This window comes from Prionailurus bengalensis, chromosome B2 (assembly GCF_016509475.1).
Source record: "Prionailurus bengalensis isolate Pbe53 chromosome B2, Fcat_Pben_1.1_paternal_pri, whole genome shotgun sequence".
Lineage (NCBI taxonomy): Eukaryota > Metazoa > Chordata > Mammalia > Carnivora > Felidae > Prionailurus > Prionailurus bengalensis.
This window is the reverse complement of record NC_057349.1, coordinates 53,845,465-53,873,134: the sequence shown is the minus strand read 5'-3', so window position 1 is coordinate 53,873,134 and position 27,670 is coordinate 53,845,465. Positions and strand designations below refer to the sequence as shown.

The 27,670-nt window shown below is 37.4% G+C and overlaps 1 protein-coding gene across 2 annotated transcripts in view; it reads right to left on the bottom strand.

The window, feature by feature from the left end:
• The window catches only part of BEND6 (BEN domain containing 6), a 62,814-nt gene that overhangs the window by 30,739 nt on the left and 4,405 nt on the right, over nucleotides 1–27,670 (bottom strand). For both annotated transcript variants that reach the window (XM_043591702.1, XM_043591703.1), the window contains exon 2: nucleotides 7,145–7,364. In XM_043591702.1, coding sequence (XP_043447637.1) covers nucleotides 7,145–7,264 — 120 coding nt within the window. In that variant the 5' untranslated portion in view covers nucleotides 7,265–7,364. The remainder of the gene's footprint in view (nucleotides 1–7,144; nucleotides 7,365–27,670) is intronic.

Sequence of the window (27,670 nt, the reverse complement as noted above, 5' to 3'; positions counted from 1 at the left end):
CTCAAGGTTTTGTGGGTTCAAGCCCCGTGTCGGGCTGTGTGCTGACAGAGTGGAGTTTTCTTGGGATTCTCCCCCTCTCTCTGCCCCTCCTCCCATTTACATTCTTTCTGTCTCTTTCAAAATAAATAAATAAATATTTATTATTGAGAGACAGAGAAAGACAGGGCATGAAAACGGGATGGGCAGAGAGAGGGGGAGACACAGAATCTGAAGCAGGGTCCAAGCTCTGAGCTGTCAGCACAGAACCTGAAGCGGGGCTCAAACTCACAAACCACAAGATCATGACTTGAGCGGAAGTTGGACCTTAACCCACTGAGCCACCCACCCACGCACCCCTCAAAATAAATCAACTTAAAAAAAAAAGAGAGGCACCTGGGTGACTCAGTCGGTTGAGCTTCCGACTTCAGCTCAGGTCATGATCTCACGGTTCGTGGTTCAAGCCCCACACGGGGCTTTGTGCTGACAGCTTGGAGCCTGCTTCGGATTCTGTGTCTCCCTCTCTCTCTGACCTTCCTCCACTCATACTTTGTCTTTTTCTCTTTCAAAAATAAACATTAAAAAAAAGAGAAAACAATCCCATGTATAATTGCGCCAAAAACAATAAAATATCTAGGTATAAACTTAACCAAAGAAGTAAAAGACCTGTACTCTGAAAACTATAGAACACTGATGAAAGATATTCAAGATGATGCAGACAAATGGAAAGACATTCCATGCTCATGGGTTGGAGAAACAAAATATTGTTAAAATGTCCATACTACCCAAAGTAATCTACAGATTTAATGCAATCCCTATCAAAATGCCAAAAGCATTTTTTACAGAACTAGAACAATCCTAAAATCTGTATGGAACCACAAAAGACCTTGAATGGCCAAAGCATTTTTTTTTAATGTTTATGTACTTTTGAGTGAGTGCAAACAGGGGAGGGGCAGAGAGAGGGGGACAGAGGATCCTAAGTGAGCTCTGCACTGACAACAGTGTGCCCCATGTGGGGCTCTAACTCATGAACTGCGGGATCATGACCTGAGCTGAAGGCAGACGCTCAACCAACTGAGATACCCAAATGCCCCAAAAGTAATCATGAAAAATAAAAATAAAACTGGAATTATCGCAATTCCAGACTTCAAGTTATTATTACAATGTTTTAGTAATTAAAACAGTATGGTACTGACATTTAAAACTAGACACATGTATCAATGGAATAGAAGAGTAAACCCAGAAATAACCCCTCAGTTATATGGTCAATTAATCTTTGACAAAGGAAGAAAGAATATACGATGGAAAAAAGACCATCTCTTCAACAAATGGTGTTGAAGAAGCCACATGCAAAACAATGAGACTAAGCCACTCATTTTCACCATACACAAAAATAAACTCAAAATTAGATTAAAGATTTAAATGTGAGACCTAAAGCCATAAAAATCCTGGAAGACAGTACAGCCTGTAATTTCTTGGACATTGGCCATAGCAACATTTTTCCTGTGACAAGGGAAGTAAAAGCAAAAACAAACTGTCAGGGCTACAAAATAAAAAAGTTTCTGCACAGCGAAAGAAACAGTCAACAAAATGAAAAGGCAGCCTACTAAATGGTAGAAGGCATGTGCAAATGACATATTCAATAATGAGTTAGTATCCAAAATACATAAATAACTTATAGTATAGGAGTGCCTGGCTCAGTTGGTTGAGCACCTGACTCTTGATTTTGGCTCAGGTCATGATTCCAGGGTCATGGGATTGAACCTTGCGTCGGGCTCCACATTGAACATGTAACCTGCCTAAAATTTGATCTCCCTCTCTCTCTCTTCCCCCCTCTGCCCTCTCCCCCACTTGATTTCTCTCTAAAAAAATAATAATAAAAGAAAAAATAATTTATACAACTCAACACCCCCAAAAGAAATAATCCAATTAAAAATGGGCAGAAGACATAAACAGATATTTCTCCAAAGAAGACATACAGATGGCCAATAAACACATGAAAAGGCGATCAACATCACTCATCATCAGGGAAATGCAAATCAAAACTACAATGAGATATTACCTCACACCTGCCAGAATGGCTAAAATCAAAAACACTAGAAGCAACAAGTATTGATGAGGATGTGGAGAAAAAAGAACACTTGTGTACCATTGGTGGGAATGCAAACTGGTACAGCCACTGTGGAATCAGTATGGAGTTTCCTGAAAAAATTAAAAACAGAGCTACCCTATAATCCAGTAATCATACTACCGGGTTTTTACCCAAAGCATACAAAAACACTAATCAAAGGGATACATGCATCCCTGTTTACTGTAGGATTATTTACAATAGGCAAATTATGGACGCCGCTTAAGTGTCCACTGATAGATGAATAAATAAGTAAGATGTGGTATATATACACAACGGAATACTATTCAGGCATAAAAAAGAATGAAATCTTGCCATTTACAATGACATGGATGGAGTTAGAGAGTATAATATAAGTCAGTCAGAGAATGACAAATACAATATGATTTCACTCATTTGTGGGATTTAAGAAACAAAACAAATGAGCAAAGGGAAAAAAAAGTGAGAGATAGAAACCAAGAAACAGACTCTTAACTATAGAGAACAAACTGTTGGTTACCAGAAAGGAGGTGAGTGGGGGGATCGGTGAAATCGGTGAAGGAGATTAAAAAGTACACTTATCAAGATGAAAAAAAGAATAAACAGTGGGGGCCAGGATGGCAAACTTTACCTGCTGTGCCAACAGAACTCTCAAAGGACCTGGAAATGACTGAAACTAAAATACCAATAGTTCAAAGCGACTTTTAAAAACTAGAAAACTCTAAATGTAATTCACTGTGAATAAGCAAGTTGAAGCTTTTTTCTTTCTTGTTAAGCAGGGATGGAGAAATGAAAGCCCAGTAGGATCAGTTATAGAAAATACAATTACATTTTTGCATGATTTATAATGTATACATTCAACCTCATTCCTTATTTTATAAATATACAAGTATATGTATATGTTCATGTATTTCATTATTATATATATGCATCTATGTGACATATATAATACATATAAGGCTAATGAAAATTACTATTATCATATGTAGGCAAGTAGCTAATGTACTCACATTAGCCACATAAATCCTGGTAGCTAACATAAAGGGAAAAAAATGATGGATTTAGCTAAATAAAAATGAAAGATTTTTTTTTGAAAACTGAAGGATGCCATAAATCTATGGAGAGAAATTCAAAAAAATTAGAATCTGTGGCCTAGTTCTTACCATTTTTAGCAAATTCCTAAAAGAAATAAATGAAATGAGGCAAAAGCAAATCTATTTGTAAACATCAATGGAAAATATAAAATTAATTAGACAAATATCAGATTGGGAGAAGATATTTGCAAAAACAAAAACCATAAGAGACTAAATTTCTTCAGTAGAAATGGTATTTGTGCAAATCGATAAGAATAGAACAGGAAACCCTCTAGAATAGACTAAAAAAACCAACAGAAAAGATAAGAGTCCAATAGAAAAGTGGACAGTGACAGAGACTACTACTTCTCTCCAGGTATGTGTTCCCCCATTTTTCTTAGAGTGATAGGTTTTTACTTGGGCAGGTAGCTGTCAGCTGAAGATTACATTTCCCGGGCTCCTGTGCATCTCAGTGTGGCTATGTGACTAAGCGTCCATCGATAAGATAGAAGTAGAAGCAATGTGTACCACTACTGGATCATGACCTTAAAAGGAACAGGCATGTCTGCCACCTATATTCTTCTTCTGTTGTCAGAGAGGAAGGCATGATGGTGGAAGCTGGAGTAGTCACTTTGGACCCAGAGACAGAGGCTCTGTGTTGAGTAAGGTAGACCAGCAAGATAAGAGAAAGCCCCAACTTTGTGGAGCTGCCATAGTAAGCCTGAGCTGCCCTTGTTATGTGAAAGGGAAGTAAACCTCCATCATGTATAAAGCCACTGTTATATTTGGGCCTTGTTACAGCCTTTGAAACATGCATCATAACTAATACAGATTTTGGTACCTAGAAGCAAGATATCCAAAACCTGACATATGTTTGAATCATTTAGAGATCAGGTTGTCGTCCAAAAAAAGCAGAGATATAATGTGTTGGAAAGCTGTTGACTCTTGTCAGACCTTGTGACATATTTGGTAAACCTGTCATCTGGAATACTTTGGAAGGCAGACCAGGTGTTTACTGAGCCTGGAAAAAGAAATTTGGTGTATACCAGGGACTTCTTGTCAGTTAACCAGTTTGCAAAGAGGAAGGTTTTCTCTTTCTACCTCCTTTCACCTGAATGTAGCCTACAATCTAAATTTACCAATAATCAGTAATGTTAAATCTTCAAGGTTTGAAAAGCCAATTACTGCCATATCTAAACAGCAGGAGGTAAGACTAACCTTGAGGCTTTCTCAAGAGCTTCTCTTGATATCTGTTGAGATCTGTCCCAATGATAAGTATCAAATTCAGTGTGTTACCTTTGAGCTTATTGTTTCGCATGGCCATTAGATAACTGCCATAAATTGGAGAGAAAAGAGGATGAACACAGATACCATAATAAAAGAGGAGAGTTTTCAAGCTTATTTATGACCAAATCTCTGGTCCAAGATCTCTGGCTGTAGTTACTAACCATGGAATCAAATAGAAATAAGTAATCTGGAAAGCTATTAACTTTCTGAAGAAAATAAATTGCTAAAGAAATCACAACACTGGCCTGCAAGATCTTGTGACTTTTTTACTCCTCAGTGAACTACTGAATCCCCGAAATCTGCACCAATAAATTGAAAAGATGTCATTTTCTCCCATCATTGCCAGAAATATAAAATATGAGTATAAATGTTAAGTGATGGTAGGGAAGTACAAATATAGGAGTCCCTCGTGTGCTGCTTCTGGGCATGTGGACCAATGTGGACATTCTGGAAAGTAATCTTATAAAATCTGGTCAAATGAACTAGAAACAAACATATAACTTATAAGCCATAAGTCATCCTTCCTATGTGTTTATTCCAGAGAAACCCTCACATTGTTTCTTAAAAGGACAGGTATGAGGGTATTTTTTTTTTTCATTGTTTGTAGTAGCAAGATGGTGCAGGAAATTTAGGTATTCATCATTGGAGAAAAGGACAATGCAAGTAAAATCTGGTGCTATGCAGTGGTTAGATATGATGAATCAGATGTATAATAGCAATATAGATAAATGTTAAAAACAGTGCTGACTGAAAAATCTGACACGGGTTGAGGTATATATTATACCAATGTAATACTGGTAAGTAAAGATTGGTACATACATACAGTGGAATAATATGGAGTTGTGAAAAAGAGAAAGTTCTGGGGCACCTGGTCGCTCAGTTGGTTAGGCATCTGACTTCGGCTCAGGTCATGATCTTGTGGTTCATAAGTTCCAGTCGCACATCAGGCTCTGTGCTTTGGATCCTCTGTCTCCCTCTCTCTCTGCCCCTCCCCCCCCAACTCTCTCTGTCTCAAAAATAAATAAACATTTGAAAAAAAGAGAGAAACTTGTTTATGTACTAGTGGAAAGATCTTCAAAAAACATTAAATAAAGGGCTCAGTCAGTTACTCATTCTCTCTCTGAAAATAAATAGAGGTGCCTGGGTGGCTCAGTCAGTTAAGCATCTGACTTCAGCTCAGGTCATGATCTCACACGGTTCATGGGTTTGAGCACCACGTTGGGCTCTGTGCTGACAGCTCAGAGTCTGGACCCTGCTTCAGATTCTGTGTCTCCCTCTCTCTCTGCCCCTCCCCCGCTCATGCTCTGTCTCAAAAATAAATAAACATTAAAAAACATTAAAATAAACTAAAAAAATCAAGTAAAAAAGCAAAGTACTAAGCAGCATGTCTGGTAAGTTACTTTTTTGTACAAAAGAGGGGATAAAAATATCTATGTTTATATTTGCTTTACTCGAATAAGAAACACTGGAAGAATAAACAAGAAAGCAATAAATGTGGTTTACCTATTGGGGGTGGATGGGAAGTGGGAACAGGGTGGACGGGAGACAGGGATGTGAGGGAGACTTTTCACAGTTCCCCTTAAAAAATACACACACACACACACACAAATGTGTGTATGTTTACATATATATATATGCCTTTTGATTTTTTTAACTCAGAAAAGCTTTATAATTTATTTTGCTTTCTGACTCTTCCTGTGCCCTCAACACTTTCACAACGACTTTCAGCTCCTCAATAAAGAAAGCGTGCTTGATCCTGTCAAGCACACATTTGGCAACGTGGAACCACAATGGGCCCTGCTGACATGTCTTTTCGTTTTAGAGAACCTCATAAGAACTTTAGGTCTTGCCTCACACACAAGCTCCTTAAAGATGGACCGAGCACACTCTACAGGCAAATTTTGGTGATTTACTAACTTTCTTAGTATAAAGGTAAACAATTCCATTACCAGGGTTTTGGAACAGCCTAGTTTTGCTAGAGGCTGTGTTGTACGCCTATGACAGTGTGTCAAATGCCAGACCATCCTGAATGCCCCTAGACACCATCCCCGGAAGACCAAAAAATATTTTAAACTATGAGAATGTATAGTATGTATTTAAAAAATTGTATAAGAATACGTGCACATAAACACTACATGTATTATAAAGGCATACACAAATATATATATTGCAAGGACACACAAATAAAAAGATCCAGAATAAACACACTGATAGATTGTCCAAAGCATAAGAGGAGTATGGGAGTGGGGAATTCCAATCAAAAAAGAATAAACGAATAAAAATAAGAAAGGATCCTAGACCAAACCAGTGATGAACGTGGGCCACAAATTGGAGTTACAAAAGAAAAGAAACTGAATCCTAAAGAGATATCTCAATTTCTTCAGTACTTTTTGAGAGGAAAAATAGTTTCTGACAGTTTGCTGGTCTTTCATTTCCCAGAATATGAGGGAAAGTTTGAACAATGGCATAATTGGTCATACTTATATGGAAGGAGATAAAATGACTTGAGTAAGTTTTTCACTCAACTTGTTCAACATCACAAAGAGAACAGGGCATTTTATTCCCTTAGTTGAATAAAGAATTAAAAGGAAGCATAAGTTAATAGAAGACGGGAAAGTACTAACTCATACATTATGAAAAGAATTATGGAATTGTGCTGGAGCTAGATACAAAAATGACATTGAGGTAACAAAACACCAACCTGTCCTTTATCCATGTCACTATTTGCATTCTCTGAGTCCATTGTCTCTGTCCTTTTCCTTTTTCCTTTTCTAAGAGCTTGGGTATTCGTAATGTCATCTGTTTGCAAGATCTTCTGCATTTTCTCAAGTAGTTATCAAATATTTTCTGAAATTGTAGGAAGAGGGAGTGCCCATGTAGATGATGCTATTCTGGACGTAGCCCCAACATCAATGTTTTTCCTTAAAAACAAAAACAAAAAGGGATACATAATATATTTAGCAACTATATGTTTCATAATGGCACTAGCCACTCAAGTAGTACTTTTACTAAATGCTTCTTATCTTTCTCCCACTGACCAATTTATTACACATTTTCATTTGATTCAAAAGTCTTCCAATTTCATCATCACGAGGCTGTCATGTTTCCGTGATGTGACTGATATGCAGTGAGTTGTCACTTATAAAATGAAATAGTGTAAGAAAAATTTCCATTTTTCCAAGTTTTTTCTTGTCAGTCAGTTATGAGGAGTCTAAAAACCAACGTAGAAACATTATAAATTTATGCAAACAGTATTTCACAGGACAAAGTTGTAAAAGGCATTAATAATAGCAGATTTCATCAAGATCAAAATATTCCAAAGGAAATCAATAAGAATTGCTTAAAGGTTTTTTCTTTTCCTGAAAACCTAGAGTTTTGAGGTGGAAGATTTTCCTTGGTGTAACTTTAAGAATTGTACCATAAAGAATGGAAGAAAAATATATCTCAAAGGCAAAAATACATTTCAAAAAAATTTTTGAGGGATAATCATTTTTTAAAACCTGATAAAGCAGATGATAATTCTTAGGTAGAACAGGGTTGAAATGTTCAAATTTAATTTTTGCTATACACAGATGATATGGTACATTTGGTCTTAGCATCCTTATTACTTGCATATATTGGTTTATTTCTATGAAAAGATATTTAATTATAAATAATAAAACTTTAACTACAGAAGGAAGTGAGCTCAAAGGGACTTCAAGAAATATGTACACTATTGAGCAGAAGGTAATATATGCTCCTTACCAAATCACACTAAATAATCCTTTTATAATAAATATGGTACTTGTACCTACTTTAAGAGAAATTCATCATTCTCTACTCCAAGTGTCAAATAATATGTGGGATGGTCTTGCCAAAATTGCTTATTGTGACTCTTTGAAAACTTACTTTGTGTTTTCAAATATATGAAGAATACTTAAGCTCACACATGGGACTGGGCTATCATATCTGAACCACAAATATCAGAGATCTTATCAAGCATCAAGCTTTATTAACAATTTCAATTATACAAGCAATCAAGAGGCACAGGTCAAGTAGGGTGCACTCTAGGGCATTTTGTTGGCTTTGTAGGTCCTCTCTTTTCAGATCACATAGGTACTCTGTGGTCTAGAATAAGTGAGGCCTCTACATGAGGTTTGAGGGTCATCTCACACAGTGAGGAGTGTTTAGGTTATGACACATCACCATTTTATAACCTCAGAGTTCTATACCTCGCGTGACCTTTTCCAGGAAGTTATAAAGCCATTGATTCTAGGTATGTTTGCCATAAGCAATCCTAAATCAAGGATATACAATCAAGAGCATTCCATAGATAAAAATTCCACTGCTAGCAAATATCATTAAACCATTTACCAGGAGCAAGTTTGACAAATATTTTCTGTTAAAGGGGTCACATAGTTTAAGTTTTGCAGGTCAAGAGGCAAAATCGAGGATATTATGTAGTTCTTATATAGCAAAAGAAAAATAAATTTTCACAAAATTTTTATTCACAAAATTGAAAATATACTAATGATAATTGAATACAACTTTTTGTATGACAATTCTAATGAGAATAGAATTTTTAAAACTAAGATCTTGTTTAATTGGGGTTCAAAGTTTTCCTTACCATCAAAATCATTTGCAGGTGTTCATTGTTAATGCTGACCTGCAATGAGATTTTATAAATTCCAGATCTGAAAATGTCTTTTACACCAATAGTTGCTGTCATATACTGATATTAATCCATGAGTTTGTAATTTTCTTAATTGAGGTAAAATTCACTATTTTAATCATTTCAATTGTATGTTCACTGGTTTTTTAGTATATTCACAATATTGCACAATTATGCTAGGAAAGATAGGATTCGGTAGGCAGAGAGGGAAAGGTTACAACCTGAGGTCCCTGAGTGGGGAAAAACACATTTTAAAACATTTCTTCTGGGAATGTCTGACCTCAAGCAAATTCCCTCAGCTGTAAGTTTCCTCTTAAGAATGTAACAGATACCACCGACTCCCCCTTCAGGTTCCCCTAAGGAATTTGACAATGACAATACCTAACTAAAGGGCTCCTGGGTGGCTCAGTCAGTTAAGCATCCAACTCTTGGTTTCGGCTCAGGTCATGATCTCACAGTTCAATGGGTTTGACCCCTGTATTAGGCTCTGTTCTGACAGTATGGAGCCTCCTTGGCATTCTCTCTCCATCTCTCTGCTTGGGATGCTCTCTCTCTTCCCTTTCTGCCCCTCACCTGCTCCCTTGTGCACTCCTTCTCTCTCAAAAATAAATAAACAAAATACCTAATACAAAATGCTTAACTAAAATAAATAAACCATAAAACTTATGTTATATGAAGGATGGTATAACCATAATCTGACTCCTCACACAATGAAGTCGAGCCAATCAGGAATGAACAACCCACCACCTAGTTATCATACCATTAAGGGTAGAACCTGAAAAGGAACAAGGGAGAAAGGAAAGGGGAGGTGACTAAAACCTTATAAAACAAGGGACCTATAGTAGGCAAGGGACCATAGTGGGAGGGTATTCACTTTCAAATGTCCCCTCTCTGCAAAGAGAGCTTTCATAATATTCTTATTTATACTTATATAGGTAAGATATTCTTAGTTAAGATGTTCTTAATCTTATACTCTAATAAACTTTTGCCTGCTGCTCATTTTATTTTGTGTCTACTTCTTCATTCTTCGAAGCAGCAAGAAAACAAATCCCGGGTATTGAGTTAAAAAAAATCATGTAACACAATCATCCCCAAGATAGTTCATACCTCCCAATATAAGCAAATAATTTTAATTGAGGATATTCATCTCCTAGTAGACTTTAAAAAAAATTTTTAATGTTTATTTATTTCTGAGACAGAGAGAGACAGAGCGTGAGTGAGGGAGGGGCAGAGAGAGAGGGAGACACGGAATCTGAAGCAGGCTCCAGGCTCCCAGCTGTCCGCACAGCGCCGGACGCGGGGCTTGAACTCATGAACTGTGAGATCATGACCTGAGCCGAAGTTGGTCACTCAACTGACTGAGCCACCCAGGTGCCCCTCCTAGTAGACTTTTATAGAATTCTACTAAATTCTTTTGATATTTGCCTTTAGTGTGCGACTCCATTGCAACAATTAATTACTTCCAATTAAAGGTTAGGTGGAAGCCCCTCATTGCACAGTTAAATGTATTTTGAAATAGGTTTTTGCATTTCTTTGCATTTTCTTTGCATTCATTGAAGTCTGAGACACAATACTGGAACTGTAATTTGAACTGGAAAATTACATCTGGTGTAAATCTGAATGGGGATGAACATCTCAATTCTTGTTTTCACTTATGGCAGCAGGGGAAGTGTATAAAGTAGCTGGAGACATTACTTATGAGTGACATATTTGTTGTTATTGAAATGACTTTACCTGAGTGTAAGTTTTGCATATAAGTACATGTTTTGTCTTGCAATTTTGTCTTGTAGTTTATTAACGAATTCATTAAGAAACATTCAGTCTGCAGCAAAAGCTAATTTCCATTAGTCATTCAGGATTCCAAAAGCCATTCAGCCTTCCATAGGAGTGGTTGAGGGCAGTTCTCATTCACAAAAAATTTCAGTCTTGGCCCTGAATTCAAACATTTGCAGTGAAACTTCACCATTGCTAAGGTTACTGAAATGCTGTACAGCAGGGCAAGTTAGAATATTCAACTTCTACTTCTGAAAAAACTCATGGAACTGATGATGGCCAAGTCCACAAGAATGAAATTCACCATTGACACTATTGGTTCAATAATGATAATGATATTTTCACAAATTGCAAAATGATCTTAAAATTATAAGAAAATGCAAAAGATTGGGAATGGCCAAAACAATCTTGAAAAAGAAGAAACTTGGAATATGCTCACTTTCCAATTATAAATCTCACTACAAAGCTACAGTAATCAAGACAGTGTGGTACTGGGGCACCTGAGTGGCTCAGTCGGTTGAGCATTCATCTGACTCTTGGTTTCGGCTCAGGTCATAATCTCACAGTTTCATGGGTTTGAGCATTGGGTCAGGCTCCACGTTGACTGTGTGGAGCCTGCTTGGGATTCTCTGTCTCCCTCTCTCTCTGCCCCTCCCCTATTCATGCTGTCTCTTTCTTAAAGTAAATAAATAAACTTAAAAAAAAAGTGTGGTACTGGCATAAGGATGGACATATAAATCATTAGAGTAGAATTGAGAATCCTGAAATAAACCTTTTACATTTATGGTCAATTGATTTTTGACAAGGAAGCAAAGACAATTAAATGTGGAAAGAAGAGTCTTAGCAACAAAAGGTACTGGAACAACTAAAAATTCATATGCAAAAGAGCGCATCTTACCTCACACAATACACACAAATTAATTCAAAATTTACATTTAGATCATAGACCTAAAAGTAAGAACTAAAACTATAAACTGTTAGTAGCAAACACAGGAGTAAATTTTGTGATCTTGGGTTAACCAATGATTTTATAAATATGACAACAAAACCATTATCTTCACCATCTTGATGAGACCATCAAGAAAGTAAAAAAGGTAACCCATGCAATGGAAGAAAATATTTGAAAATAGATCTCATAAGGGGCTTGTATACAGGATACATAAATAACTCTTACAACGCATTTATAAAGAGACAATCCAGTTTTTTAAATGGGCAAAGGATTTAAACAGGCATCACTTCAAGGAATATATACAAATAGCCAATAATCACACAAAAAAGATGGTCAATGTCATTAATCATTACAGAAATGCTCATAAAAACTATGATTAGATGTCCCTTCATACCCACTAAGATGGCTATAATAAAGACAGCAAATAATAAGTGTTGGAAATTGGAACCCTTATACACTGCTCGTGGGATTGCAAAATGGTGCAGGCATTTTGGAAAAGTCTGGCAATTCCCCCAAAATTTAAACATTGAGTCATCCTGTAACACATCAATTCTACTCCTAAGTATATACCCAAGAGAAATAAAAAACATATATCCGCACAAAAACTTGTATCCAAATGTGCATAGCTATATTATTCATAATAGCTAAAAAGTAAAAAACAAAAAACAAATGCCTATCAACTTATGAAGAAATACATAAAATGTAGCATATCCCTAGAGTGAAATATTATTAGGCAATAAGAAATAAAGTTCTGATGCTACAATATGTATAACCCTTGGAAACATGCAAAGTAGAAGACACCAGTCACAAAAGATCACACATTATGTGATTCCATTTATATGAAATCTCAAGAATAGTCAAATTTATAGGGACAGAAAATAGATTAATGGGTTCTTAGGGATAAGAGATTGTGGCAAGGAAGGAGATATGATTGCTAATGCATATAAGAATACCCTTTCATGTAGAGAGAACAAAAATGTTTCTTAAAAATTGGATTGTGGTGATGGTTGTGCAGCTCTGTGAATATACAAATAATATTGAATTGTAAACTTCAATTGGGTAAATTGTAAGGTATGTAAATAATATTTTAATAAAGCTATCTTAAAAAGCATGGAATATGTTCAAAATATTTTCTGTGAAGTACCTGCTGATAAATTATAAAATGAATGACAGTAGCTTTAAACACCTTATATTTTCACAAGTTTGTAAATTTTTCCAGTGAAACCTTTTTCTGCTACACACATATTTCTACCACCATCAATTGTAACACATCTTAGTAGATTCCACTTCAGGTTGTACTGAATCATTGTTTTCCCAGCCTCTTTGAAAATATTCTCTCCTGTGGTTGTTTCACAAAGAGTATTTATAGAGGCTAATTTGTCAGTCACTCTAAATTCAGCAATTCCTCCCAAATAAACAAGAACAACTGAGCAGTATCAGTAGCATCTGTTGAAATCATCAAGTGCCAAGAAAAACTCAGTCATTTGCCTTGTTTTTATTTTTATTTTTTTAAATTAAAACAATTCTTTTTTTTTTTTGAGAGAGAGAAAGAGAGAAAGAGAAAAAGAGAAAGAGAGAGAGCATGAGTGGGGGAGGGGCAGAGAGAGAGGGAGACACAGAATCCGAACCAGACTCCAAGCTGTCAACACAGAGCCTGACGCTGGGCTTGAACTCATGGACTGCGAGATCATGACCTGAGCCAAAGTTGGACACCCAACCAACTGAGCCACCCAGGAGCCCCTTATTTGCCTTGTTTTTAAATTGATTATTATGTTGTCCCCAATGTTCTCGGTTCTTTGAACAACTGTTTTTTGCTGAAAGTCTAATGGTCTTAAGTTTATTTTCTGGGCACATGTCTTCAGCTACTGGCATGATCTGTAAATGGTTTTCCTTGCTTGGCTATCAAATGAACCACTCAGAAACTTATTTTGGTTGCATTTTCACTTCATTTTGTTTCATTTGATTGTTTAGTAAGCTCTATGCCAAATGTGGGGCTTAAACTCATGACCCCAAGACCAAGAGCTGCATGTTCTATTGACTGAACCAGACAGGAACCCCCCATTTCTTACTTTTGTGAAGAAATTCTACTGGGATGAGATATTTCATTTTACATTTTCTAATTTTTCTGACTGTTGCTGTCTTGTGAATTGTGAATATTGGGACGAATGCTTAGTTTGGTAACGTTGACATATATCATGTTCTTTTAGCACACCTATGGTGTCACTGTATCATAAATGCAATGCTTTGCCCAATTTGATGACAAAATAATCCACACCCCACTCTGCTTTAAAAGCATGAAACACCTGAGGGGAGGGGGGGTTGCTGGGTGCCTCACTTGGTTAAGTGTCTGATTTGGGCTCAGGTCATGTTCTCATGGTTCCTAAGTTCAAGCCCCTCCTCCGGCTCACTGCTGTCAGATCCTCTGTCTCCCTTTCTCTTTGCCCCTCCCCCACTCATTCTCCCCACCCTCCTCAAAAATAAATAAGCATTTAAAAAAAAGCATGTAATACTTGGGGCGCCTGGTCAGTTAAGCATCAGATTCTTGATTTCTGCTCAGGTCATGATCTCACAGTGGTTAGATTAAGCACTGCTTAGGGCTCTGCACTGAGTGTGGAGCTTGCTTAAGCTTCTCTCTCTTCTTCTCCCTCTGTCCTTCCACCACTTGTTCTCTCTCTCTCTCTCTCTGTCTCTCAAAAAGAAAAAAACCTGAAATGCAGTTTTCTCTCTTTTTCTTTTTTGACATGATTGTCATGCACTGGTAATAAAAAATAAATAAAATAAAATGCCTTGGTATGACAATATGCATGACACTAAAACACTGTGAAGTTATTGTAACTGCATTACTGTGATTTGTGGGATACTGAGCAGCAGTACAAAATGATGAGATTGCCTCGTATAGTTTCTGTCACAACAACTCAACTCTGTCCTCATAGCATGAAAGCAGCCATAATAATACGTAAACATGTAAGTGTGGATATGTTCCAATAAAACTATTTATGAACACTGAAACTTTAATTTTGTATGATTTTCACATATTATGATATGTTATGCTTATCTTGATTTTTTTCAACGATGTAAAAATGAAAAAGCATTCTTAGCTTACAGGCTGTACAAAAATAGGTGGCGAGCAGATGAGCATTAGTTTGCTGAACGCCATAGGGGCTCAGTTACAGTATTTAAATGCAGTTTAAACCTTGTCACCTGCTTTCTTTTCTTCCATCTTCACTTCTTTTCCTGTAGAACAAGCCAGCTGCTTTAACTTTTCTCTCCTCAGTGCCTTACTTCACTGTACATTATTACTAATAAATTAAGATCAGTACTTGAGAGACATAATACGTACATAGAAGATCCTACGGCAAATCGTTATTATTTGATAAAACTGAATTTTGCCAAATATAACTGATACAGACCTGTTAAGTATCATTTAGTGATGGTAATGGATATCAGACTCCGAGGTCACTGGGGTTGAGGATAACTCCAGGGTGGAGGGAGGGGGAATGGGAAGTTACTGTTTAATGGGTATAGACTTTCAGTTTTGCAAGATGAAGAGTTCTGGAGATGGATGGTGGTGATGATCACATGACAATGTGAACGTACTTAATGCCTCTGAATTATATACCTTAAAATGGTTAAGATGGTAAAGTTTATGTTATGTGTTGTAAACACAATAAGAATATTGGAGAAAATTAGTTTACAAAAACGTTGCTTTTGTAATAACCTTACCTGTAATAAAATTTTCTCCTGCTAATATGATTTTTTTATATATAATTTATTGTCAAATTGGTTTCCATGCAACACCCAGTTCTCATCCTAACAGGTGCCCTCCTCAATGCCCATCACCCACTTTCCCCTCTCCCCCACCCCCCATCAACCCTCAGTTTGTTCTCAGTTTTTAAGAATCTCTTATAGTTTGCCTCCTTCTCTCTCTGTAACTTTTGTCCCCCCCTTCCCCTCCCCCCTGGTCTTCTGTTAAGTTTCTCAGGATCCACATAAGAGTAAAAACATATGGTATTTGTCTTTCTCTGTATGACTTATTTCACTTAGCATAATACTCTCCAGTTCCATCCACATTGCTACAAATGGCCAGATTTCATTCGTTCTCATTGCCAAGTAGTATTCCATTGTATATATAAACCACATCTTGTTATCCATTTGTCAGCTGATCGACATTTAGGCTCTTTCCATAATTTGGCTATTGTTGAGAGTGCTGCTATAAACATTGGGGTACAAGTACCCCTATGCCTCAGCACTCCCATATCCCTTGGGTAAATTCCTAGCAGTGTTATTGCTGGGTCATAGGGTAGATCTATTTTTAATTTTTTGAGGAACCTCCACACTGTTTTCCAGGGTGGCTGCAGCAGTTTGCATTCCCACCAACAGTGCAAGAGGTTTCCCGTTTCTCGACATCCTCTCCAGCATCTATAGTTTCCTGATATGTTCATTTTAGCCACTCTGGTGTGAAGTGATATCTCAGTGTGGTTTTAATTTGTATTTCCCTGATGAGGAGAGACATTGAGCATCTTTTCATGTGCCTGTTGGCCACCTGGATGTCTTCTTTAGAAAAGTGTTTATTCATGTTTTCTGCCCATTTCTTCACTGCATTATCTGTTTTTCAGGTGTGGCGTTTGGTGAGTTCTTTATAGATTTTAGATACTAGCCCTTTATCCGATATGCCATTTGAAAATATCTTTTCCCATTCCGCCAATTGCCTTTTAGTTTTGTTGACTGTTTCCTTTGCAGCGCAGAAGCTTTTTATCTTGATGACGTCCCAATAGTTCATTTTTGCTTTTAATTCCCTTGCCTTTGGAGATGTGTCAAGTAAGAAATTGCTGCGGCTGAGGTCAGAGAGGTTTTCTCCTGCTTTCTCCTTTAGGGTTTTGATGGTTTCCTGTCTCACATTCAGGTCCTTCATCCATTTTGAGTTTATTTCAGTGAATGGTGTAAGAAAGTGGTCTAGTTTCATTCTTCTGCGCATTGCTGTCCAGTTCTCCCAGCACCATTTGTTAAAGAGACTGTCTTTTTTCCATTGGATATTCTTTCCTGCTTTGTCAAAGATTAGTTTGCCATACATTTGTGATCCAATTCTGAAGTCTCTCTTCTATTCCATTGGTCTATGTGTCTGTTTTTGTGCCAATACCATACTATCTTGATAATTACAGCTTTGTAGCAGAGGCTAAAGTCTGGGATTGTGATGCCTCGTGCTTTGGTTTTCTTCTTCAATATTACTTTGGCTATTCAGGGTCTTTTGTGGTTCCATACAAATTTTAGGATTGCTTGTTCTAGCTTCGAGAAGAATGCTGGTGCAACTTTGATTGGGATTGCTTTGAATGTGTAGGTCGCTTTGGGTAGTATTGGCATTTTAACAATATTTATTCTTCCAATCCATGAGCATGGAATGTTTTTCCATATCTTTGTATCTTCTTCAATTTCCTTCAAAAGCTTTCTATAGTTTTCAGCATACAGAGCTTTTACATCTTTGGTTAGGTTTATTCCTAGGTATTTTATGCTTCTTGGTGCAATTGTGAATGGGATCAGTTTCTTTATTTGTCTTTCTGTTGCTTCATTATTGGTGTATAAAAATGCAACTGATTTCTGTACATTGATTTTGTATCCTGCGACTTTGCTGAATTCATGTATCAGCTCTAGCAGACTTTTGCTGGAGTCTATCGGTAATATGATTTAGTTAAAGAGTAAATCCTCAAGTTTCCTCAAAAACACACAATTCTTTCAAGACCAACCAGAAGGGACATATCAAACCTCTTTTAGAATGACTACTTTTCAGGAGACTTCAGGCCAATATTCTGTTACACCATCTACAAACAGATGATTCAATGTTTATATTACCTGCCAATTAGCAAGTTCAGAAGGAATATTGTGAATTTGGTATTAAACACTCTTAGTTTCTGATAGTAGAAGATTCACCTAGTAGTTATCTGCCCTTCTTTATTTTTTATTTTTTGCTAGAAGAAATCATTTCATTAATTCCCTAGATAGTACATGTAGAATGTGAAATTAAACATAAGCACAGCCATGAGTGCACCTATGATATGTGGTTGGTTGAACAATATAAGTCAGTGGCTTTCAACCTTTTTTGGAGGTTTTACATTTTGATCTGGGAAACAAACACACAAAATTAAAAGAAAATTCATGAAACATTCTCACCCTTACTATATGTGATACACTCTCTCCATTTCTAGTCTATTTACTATATTGTTTTATTTTTAAAAGTGCTGATCATAGCGTATTAAATTGATTTCACAGCTCACTAATAGGTTATAGCTCATAGTATGAAAAACAATGTTTTAAGCAACATCCAAATTATGAAAAACATACTATCTACAAAATGAGACATAGAGAAAGGGTAGCTTTATAACTAAAGAAAGCAAATGAAGTTAATAAAAATATAAACTCTTAATGCATTTAGGTTTACTTTTAATAAGTTGATATAGTCAATATCGGAATTCAAAAGGCAGAAGCCCACCTCTGAAATTGTAATAAACAAAAGTCACCAAATTTAATAAAAATAGATGAATATCAAAATATAATTCAATGTAATTCTCATTGGCCTTTGAATCGCAATATAAATTCTCTGTTATGAACTGAATAAAAAATGTGAAAGGCAAGTACAACACTATAGTAAAGCCTAGTTGCCCTTACATAATTTTCAAAAGTTTCGGATTGTTTTTTCTACATATCAGTTTTGGAATGTTCAGACATAAAAGGTCCTTTGCACTACCCAGGTCAGAATATGGGCTGAAGACTTCCCTCTAAATGAGTTCCAAAGTGCCAAGAAAATGGTGCCAACATAATTCTAAATATTCACTGGTCAGTTTAATGTTCTCTGTGAAATGGGCTCCCAGTTTCAACTCAGCCTCTAGTAAAGTGGGACACAGGGGAGGGAGATCCATAGTATTTTTAGAAAATTATATATATGCTAGAGGAAGAGAAATCAAGATCAGAATGGCTTCTCCTGCAATACCCACAACACTCTATGAGCAAAACTGGGGCTTGTATGACTTTTTCATCAAAGTGCTCTTGATTTCTGCATAGAAATTACTAGGTTGTACTCATGTCCAATAGGGAGGTTTTCAACTCACTCTTTTTACTCCTTCCATTTCCAAAGAACATCTAACCCATTTTCAATTTCCAAGTTATTCCAGCAATGTCCTGATTAAAAAGATGATCAATATACTTTAGGATGATTCAGCAACAGAGCCAAACTATAATGACATTACTTAGACTAGACTGAAGACTATGTGTGAGCCTAGGAAATGTAAAATATGTTTGAAGGACTGTATACCTGAAACATTTTTAACTTTCCATGATGGGAAAAGAAAAAGACAATCTTACAGGCCCAGGGTTTGCAGAAATACTTTTAATAAAACTAATTTAACTAGTAAGCAGTGATACCATGCAATGGCCTCTATGTAATCACTATCTAGGAAAGGAGTTAATTTTGGTCACCCTACTGCCCTTATATGACATCCTGCCCTATATGACATTTCTCCAATCCTGTCTCCTTCATTTAATAACAATAAAAATACAGCTAACATTTACTGAGTGCTTACTATACATAAGGTACTGTGCTAGCATTTTACCTCTACTATCTCATTTAATTCTCATGGTAGTTCTCTAGGATATGTACAATTATAATTCATACTTGACAGATGAGGAAACTGGGTTTCTAGTGGACCCTGACAACCACTCCTAATTGCTAACTCGTAAGCAGGCTAAAGAAGGTCTCTAGAGCCAGAACTTAGAAACTAATCATCAAATCACCTTGCAAAAGATTCCGTTAACTCCAGTAACTAGGTTTTTTGCTTTCTTCGCTTGACTAAGTCCCTTAAAGTGTCCTCCTTGCTGAAGTTTCTGCTTTGTAGTCCCACTCCCTGAGAGACAAGTCTTGACCTGCTTCTTAGGACTGTAGTCCTGCTCAGACACAAGTTCTGGAGACCCTCCCTTCATCCCTCCATCTCCCTTCTCTAGCCATCTCTATTCTGCTGCCTAATTAGGAAGCTGACCTGTTTGGGCTTCTTATCCTCTTCCCAGTTGGATTTAGCCAGTGGGGTGTCCAAGCAGGAGATCAAAGGGAAGGAGGACAAAGAGTCAAAGAGAATTTAACCTCTTGCCTCCTTTCTTATGGGGTCATCTCAGACTTTTATAGTAGCTTTGTCTATATGATCTTCTCCTTTCATATTGGAATACCATTTCTTTTCCTCTCCCTTTGAGACTATGTCTGTAAACATTTCCATTATGACTAACCCTGGGGTACAGCATTGTTCCTCTTGGTTTCCCCACACCCAGCTGTTATGGTCTGAATGGGTGCCCTCCACATACACTCTCCCCCCACCCAAATTTGTATTTTGAAATCCTACCCCACTTAGGTCATGGTATCAGGTGATGGGGCCTTTGGGAGGTGATTAGGTTATGATGGGGGAGCACTCCTGAATGGAATTAGTGCTCTCATATAAACGGCTTCAGAGAGATCCTTATCCCTTCTACCAAGTGAGAAGTCAGCAGTCTGCAGCTTGGAAGAGGGTCTTACTAGAACCTGACCATGTTGGCCCTCTGATCTTGGACTTCCAGCCTCCAGAAGTTGGGGAAATAAATTTCCATTGTCTCTGTAAGTTACCCAGTCTCTGGTATTCTGTTATAGCAGCCTGAATGGACTGACACTAGCCATCCACATTAGCTTCATCATCTATACTAGAGTTTCTTTGTTTCTCTTGATCTGGCAAGAGAGCCAGATGCTAAATGATCCAGCTTTTGTTTTTCCTGAAGTTAGATAGCTTACTTTCATCTTAATGTGTTTAGGAAGAAGACTTTTATACAGAGAGGTATTAGCACAGAAACCAGAGGCTGGGAATGGTGGAAGACAATCTTTACCTCCTCTACAATGTTACTTATCCCTATCAATTGTCTATGAAAAGCTTGTAGCCATGCATGGAGTTATTTGAAAGCCTGCACAAGAAAGTATATGCAAAACTTAAAAGGACTCTGGACAAGGCTTCCTGTGGTTCCAGGGTCTCCAAAATCTCTAGGAAACATCAGTTTTTGTGAGAAGTTGTGGCTATTTTTCTGTTACCATCTTCCCTGCACCCCCACCAACCCTTGGTATTTATGTGACTTTTCCCCATTTATCAGAAACAGATGCAGAGTTAAGCATAAAGGAAAGTAAATCAATTAAAAGTTACATTTTAGAATAACTGTAAGTCATGTAAATCATCTTCCATTTCACATTTTTTTGATTAATGCAGATCATTCTATTCATCTTGAAAGCTGAGGGCAAGATGAGATCATTATGCTTTTTACTTCAAGTAATCATATTCTAGAACATTAAATTTTAGACCAATTTCTGAAATTCACAAAATGTAATAATTCTGATGCAAGAATCAATGTCTATGCATAAAAATCAGGAGTGATTCAACTTTCAAATATTAATTTATCATATCAATTATAACATGAAAGGACAAAGTAATTTCTCTTTGAAATATCTGCCCCATTATACCCTATATTATTATCATATATTAATGAAATAACTGGTTAGCATTTACAATGTCTCTATTAATTTTTTACTTTTATGGTCTCAAAAGTTGAGGTCTAAACATAATTAATATGCTGAGTCACATACTTGAGATAATTTACTTAATAAATCACCTTAAGTGGTTTGCCCCCTCATCTGCTACCAATAACTTTCTCATCCTAATATTTTTTCATACCACGTTAAAGCAACATTAAAATTAAAAAAAATGATCACCTACATTTCACACTTTTTATTAAGTTATTTCCCTACCTCCTATGTATAGGTCATTAGAAAAATGCATTCATCTGTCTTTACAACTTATAGTATTTTTCTATCAATAAATTCATAGAATGATAAAAAGGGAAGGAAATATAAAGGGCCATGTCTTCTCTGTTACTTGTATTGCCAAACCTGGGTGTGGGCAGCCATAGGGCAAGTCAGGACTAGGAAGTTAGTTAAGGGTGGAGAATGCAAGTATTGATCAAAGAAGGAAGCCCAAGGAAATGGAATGGATCTACTCAATCCAGCTAAAGTCTAGAGAGCTATATAAAAGCAAGGAAGGGTAGATGGGTACTGTGAGTTCAAAGTGTGGAAGTCAACCTCAAGGTTCAAGAGTGTCAAAGATTGAGAGGAACAGGGGGCTCAATGGTGGTGGCATTTTGGGACAATGTTGTGAATCCAGGATTCTGAATTCCAGTGGAGAAATTGCTCAAACAGCCAAGGGGGGACAGAACCTCAGGAAGATGTTCATCTTATTCACAGCAAGAGGGGGAGGACTAAACATCCTCCTACCAAAGGATAGAAAGCTGACTGAAATACCTTTTTCTGTTTGTTTGTTTGTTTGGTTTTTTTTTTGGTAGAGGTAAAGTCTTGCTACGTATGTCATTTGAGAGAGTTTTCCAGTCTGAATCTCTTCTAAATATATTAGATAATAAAGCAGTGTCACATAAGTGGTCACAAACACAGGACCTAGAATCAATCAAACTGTCTGGATCCATAACCATAGATCCAATACTTACTAACCATGTCACATTTCTGTGCCTGTTTCCCCATCTGTGAAAAGGTGATAATAACAGTATTATGTCTCATAACACCATTATGAGACTATATGTTAGGTATATTAATAGCATATTTATTAATTGATTTATTTAGTTTATTAATAGTAGCATTTTTATTCTTAATTGAAGGAAAAAGACCCAGATCCTCTTCATATAGCTTAGATTACACATATAGTGTGTGTGTGTTTGGTGAGTGGTGGCTTACAAGGGGCAGCAGTGGGGGAGGCATTAAGAAACATAGTTAATTAACTTGGATGCCTGTGAACTATATGAGACAAACCACAATCTTATTTAAAAGTATAAAGAAAAATTATTAGACCAATCCTCCCCCTTTTTTTTAAGTAGGCTCCACAGCCAATGTGGGGCTTAAACTCAAGACCCGAGTCACATGCTCCACCCACTGAGCCAGACAGGTGCCCCTTTTATGAAAGACAGAAAGATGGTCTCTAATAGAGGCCCTTTTCCAAAGTGGGACTCTGCTTGGCCCCCCAAGCCTGTTTAGCTTCCTGGAGGTACTGATTTGAATTTACCCAATGATGGGGCAATGAAATGGTAATTTTCAATAAAAGAAGTCTTGCTAGACTGAAGGATAGAGGAAGTACTCTAGGAAAATCCCTCAAAGGGGAGGAGAAGATCTCTTGTGTGCTGGGAAACAGCTGATATACTGCTGGAGTATCTGGCTGGCCCTCATTCATCTGAGTTGGGTTAGCCTAAGGACAGTCAGATGAGAGAAAGGGTAGCTTCCCAAACCTAACTGGGAGGAATTCCTTCAGGGAAGGGGCTGCAGTGGGCAGGGAGGCAGTGTAAATGAAAAGCATGCAACAGAAACCATATGGTTTTTGAAGTGCTGGAGAATCATGGCACTTGCTGGCTGTGTCATCTTGGTGGAAATTCTGTTCTCTATGCCTCAAGGTCCTTATCTATAAAATAGAGATGAGTAGTACCTATCCATTGTTGCTGTGAAGATTAAATGAGTAAATGTATGTAAAGAAACATTTAGCAGAAGTATTAGCTACTTACTAAAACAACTTGGTTGTCCACCCCAGGACAGCCATTCAGTAATGCAAAAGTCCAGGACATGTTGTCTCACGCCCTTTGAGTGAGAGGGACAGATGAATAAGATTGGACCAACCAACTCCCAGGGTGCTGCTGGTGGTGTCTCTTAATCCAGGCACTGAAACCCAGACTTCAACAGCTCACAGAAGGCAGACCACCAGGGGTTCTGGTACACTAACTGCAGTCCTATCGTGTCTTCTCAAGGTGGATTCCTGCCTTGTTTCAAATGGACACAAAAAGCAATTGTGCTTACTTACAAAGAATAGTGCCTACTAGACTCAGAGCGGGCTGGGACACTTAAGTAAGTAATGGCATCAGTTCAAAGTCTGTGTGGAACACATAAATGTTGTGTCACCAAACCCTTCACAGTCTAGAGGGTCAGAAGGGAACCTGGAGGAAATAGAACCAGCCAGACGGAGAGATCAGAACACCCCTGGAAACTGGGCCTGTCCACTGGAATGAGAAAGTCAAATGATGAAATAACCAGACTCATGATGTGGCAGAATGGGATCACAGTGATGAGACATTGGGGCCAAGTGTTCTGAAAATATGGTGATGTTGGGGGGGCAGGGGAGTCAAAGTTCATAAGCATGGCAAATGTGGGAAGCTAGACGTATGAGTAGATGGAGCTGAGTGCTTGGTATGGACAGGCAGTCTTCTATACCAAATGAAGGATTATCCTTGTTGGATTGAGGGCCCCAGTTACCAAGTTTCCACAGAAGGAAGAATGTTGCAAAGCCTCAAAGATTGTGGGTTGAGGCAGGATTTAGTAAGAGTAATTGCTACATTCACCAGGATGTCTAGGAGTAGTTTTGGGGAGCTGGATACTAAGTCCTTCTGCCTTTCTTTTAAGCCTTAAGACTATGGAGATCCTTGCAGACCCTGAGCTCAGAACTAAATTTTAGGACCAGTGTTTTTGGCTCAGAATAGACTTATCTATCCAAACATCTAGCTATAAATTGGGATACTTAACTGGCCTGAAGACAGCTCAGGAATCAAGTTAGCCCTTCTTTCCATGATAGAGGTCTATGGAAGTGGTCCTAGATAGTTAACCCAGTCTTCCCTTTCAGTGTTAGAACTGGCATCTCAATGAAAATTACCTTAGGGAACTCACTTGCCTCTTTCCTAACCTGTTCAAAGTTGTAAGAGGACAGGAAACTCACAGCAGATCATGTCCAGTTAGTCTCAGGGTGGACAGCATTTGCCTGCATTTGGGAGATGTCCCTGAAATTTTATAGGTTAGAGTTGAGAGTTTCCTCAACTCATCCTAGACTGACAGTGTTTATGACACTTCTCCCAGTCTCAGGGGAGGTACTTAGGTGATGCTAATGTGGATGAAACGAGAGAATCATTTGATACTGCAGAAACGTGGTATCTGTATGGTTCTGATGATTCTCTCTCTCCCTCCCTCTCTCTTCCTTCCTCTCTTCCCTCCCTCCCCTTCTTCCCTCCCTTCCTTCCTTTCTCTTTCTATCTCTCATCTCTCTCTCCTTAATAACTCTTTAAGAACCTGATGAAAACTATGGATCATGGTCCCTAAAAGGGACCCACATTTTTTATGCATAATTTCAGGACCCTAGAAGTCTGTTTATGAATTCCAGATTAAGAACTCCTGCAGCAGATAGGACCAGCAAGAACAGGCTTTAGTTTCTTGGCTTTCTTCATTGAAATGCAAACTTTACTATATTCTAATATGGTGTGTTTGCTGTTTTGTTTCTCTTTTTTACTCCAGAAAGTGTGTCGAGGTTAATCAAGACATTTTAAGATATACTTTTCTTTCTGTTCTAGATCTGTGGGATGTCATTATATTGGGATAATTTCAATAACCTGTGGAATTGTGTGTCACTGAAAACAGTTTTTCTAATCATCAGTTACTCATTAAAGTTCTCTGTTCTTCTAGAGTGTATTACGCTACATGAAATAAGTCAGTCAGAGAAAGATAAGTATCATATGATTCACGCATATGTGGAATTTAAGAAATGAAACAGATGAACATAGGGGAAGGGAAGGACAAATAAGATAAAAAGTGAAGGAGGCAAACCATAAGAGACTCTTAAATACAGAGAACAAACTGAGGGTTGCTGGAGGGGAGGTGGGTGGGGGATGGGCTAAATGGGTGATGGGCATTAAGGAGGGCACTTGTTTGGATGAGCACTGGGTGTTATATGTAAGTGACGAATCATTAAATTCTACTCCTGAAACCAATAATACATTATATGTTAACTAGCTTGGATTTAAATAAAATTTAAAAATAAAAAAAATGAAAAAAAAGTTCTCTGTTCTTCTTGGGATATTTGTTACCTCTGCTTAGTGACATTATTCTTTCAGGCTATCAGCATGCTGATGAATTAGCATATAAATTATTAGAACAAAATATTTAATGCAAAAAGGCTACAAAATATTATTATAAGAAATGGAGGAAATTTAGCTGGAAATGTTGCTATCATTTCATTAAGATAATATGGGATTTTATGCAGAAACATTAGTCAAGATTTTATTCATCTCAAGGCACCTGGGTGGCTCAGTTGGTTAAGTGACCTACTTCGGCTCAGGTCATGATCTCATGGTTCCTGAGTTTGAGCCCTGTGTCAGGCTTTGTGCTGACAGCGCAGAGCCTGGAGCCTGCTTTAGATTCTGTGTCTCCCTCTCTCTCTCTGTCCTTCCCTCACTATTTCTCCCTCCCTCCCCCCCTCCCTCTCTCTCTCTGTCTCAAAAATAAATAACATTTGAAAAGATTTTATCATTGCATATTTACTATGCAACTATAAACCTCCTATCTTACTTTTTTTCTTCTTTCACTTGAGAATGCAGTACAAATGCTTGTATCTTATATGACAAGCCTTACCTTGGAACTCGAAGGCACTAACTTCAGCTTTCAAACTTGCTTTGTAAATTGCCCTTACTTAGAAATGGTGGAAATATTTTACACTCTCTGAATAGTAATGAACAATGCTGCTCAGTGATTTATAACTCTAAGAGCTTTATAATTTGATTTATGAACAGCTCTCAAATTTTCCATTGGCAGTTCATACAACTATGAGTAAATTTTCTGGCCAAATGACTTAGTATTTTGCTGCATGACTAATCCCACACTCAATGTTAGAAACTACATAAATGAATTCTATTTGCTTGTGGATAATAAATGATTACTTTCCAAAAACTGTCTGCAAAGCATTCTAGAGTAGATGAATTCAATTACACTGACATTTTAAAAAAAAACTCTCAGACTCCGTAGACTTTTTTTTGAGAAATCTGTAATGTTCACAAAAAATAACTTTCCCCCCATGCCCCAACAGCATTATTCTAGATTCTGTAACCCACAGGACAATAAATCCTAATTAGGCTCTAAAAGTCCTAAAATGTCACAAGAACAATTTGGAATGATTCACTTGAAATATTTTCTCTTACAATGATGCCTGTAAGTTATTTCAAAAGTTTTTATTATGGCAAGATGAGTCCTTTCCCATGTACTGAAAATAATATTTGATATTACTGCAAATAATAATTTTTCCTTCATAAACACAAATTTTAAAAAGACATCCACCCACATGATGGCTCCCTTGATTCTGGTGGCTAGAAATTGCCTCCAAGATTACATTAGATGATGTAGGTTCTTCTAGATAATGAAGCTCCTTTACCTTTCAACACAAGAACATGTGCTTTGTTGGCACAGGTCTTGGTCTCACTCTGTCATGAAAAGCCATTTGTGAATAAATAGGTGATACAACACATTGCCTCAGATACCTCTCAATTTTCCTTTTATGTCATTTAAATTCTTTTTTTAATTTTAAAAAATGTTTTGAGAGAGAGAGAGAGAGAGAGAGAGAGAGAGAGAGAACGCACAGGAAGGGGAAGGGCAGAGAGAGAGGGAGACACAGAACCCAAAGCAGGCTCCAGGCTCTGAGCTGTCAGCACAGAGCCCCACATGGGGCTCAGACCCACAAACTGTGAGATTATAACTTGAGCCTAAGTCAGACACTCACTGACTGAGCCACCAAGGCTCTCCTATGCCACTTAAATTCTGAGAGTGAAAAGCTTCACCAGTCCAAACTCAATAAGATCCATTTCTAAAACTTTGTTGCTAGAGTCATTCTTACCTACACTTTTTGTTTCCAAAGGGGTCATATTTTTATGTAGTGTCATTGTGTGATTATCAGTTGGGTAATACACTCACTTCCATTTAAGTTGTAATAAAAGCTTACAGATAACCTGGGCTA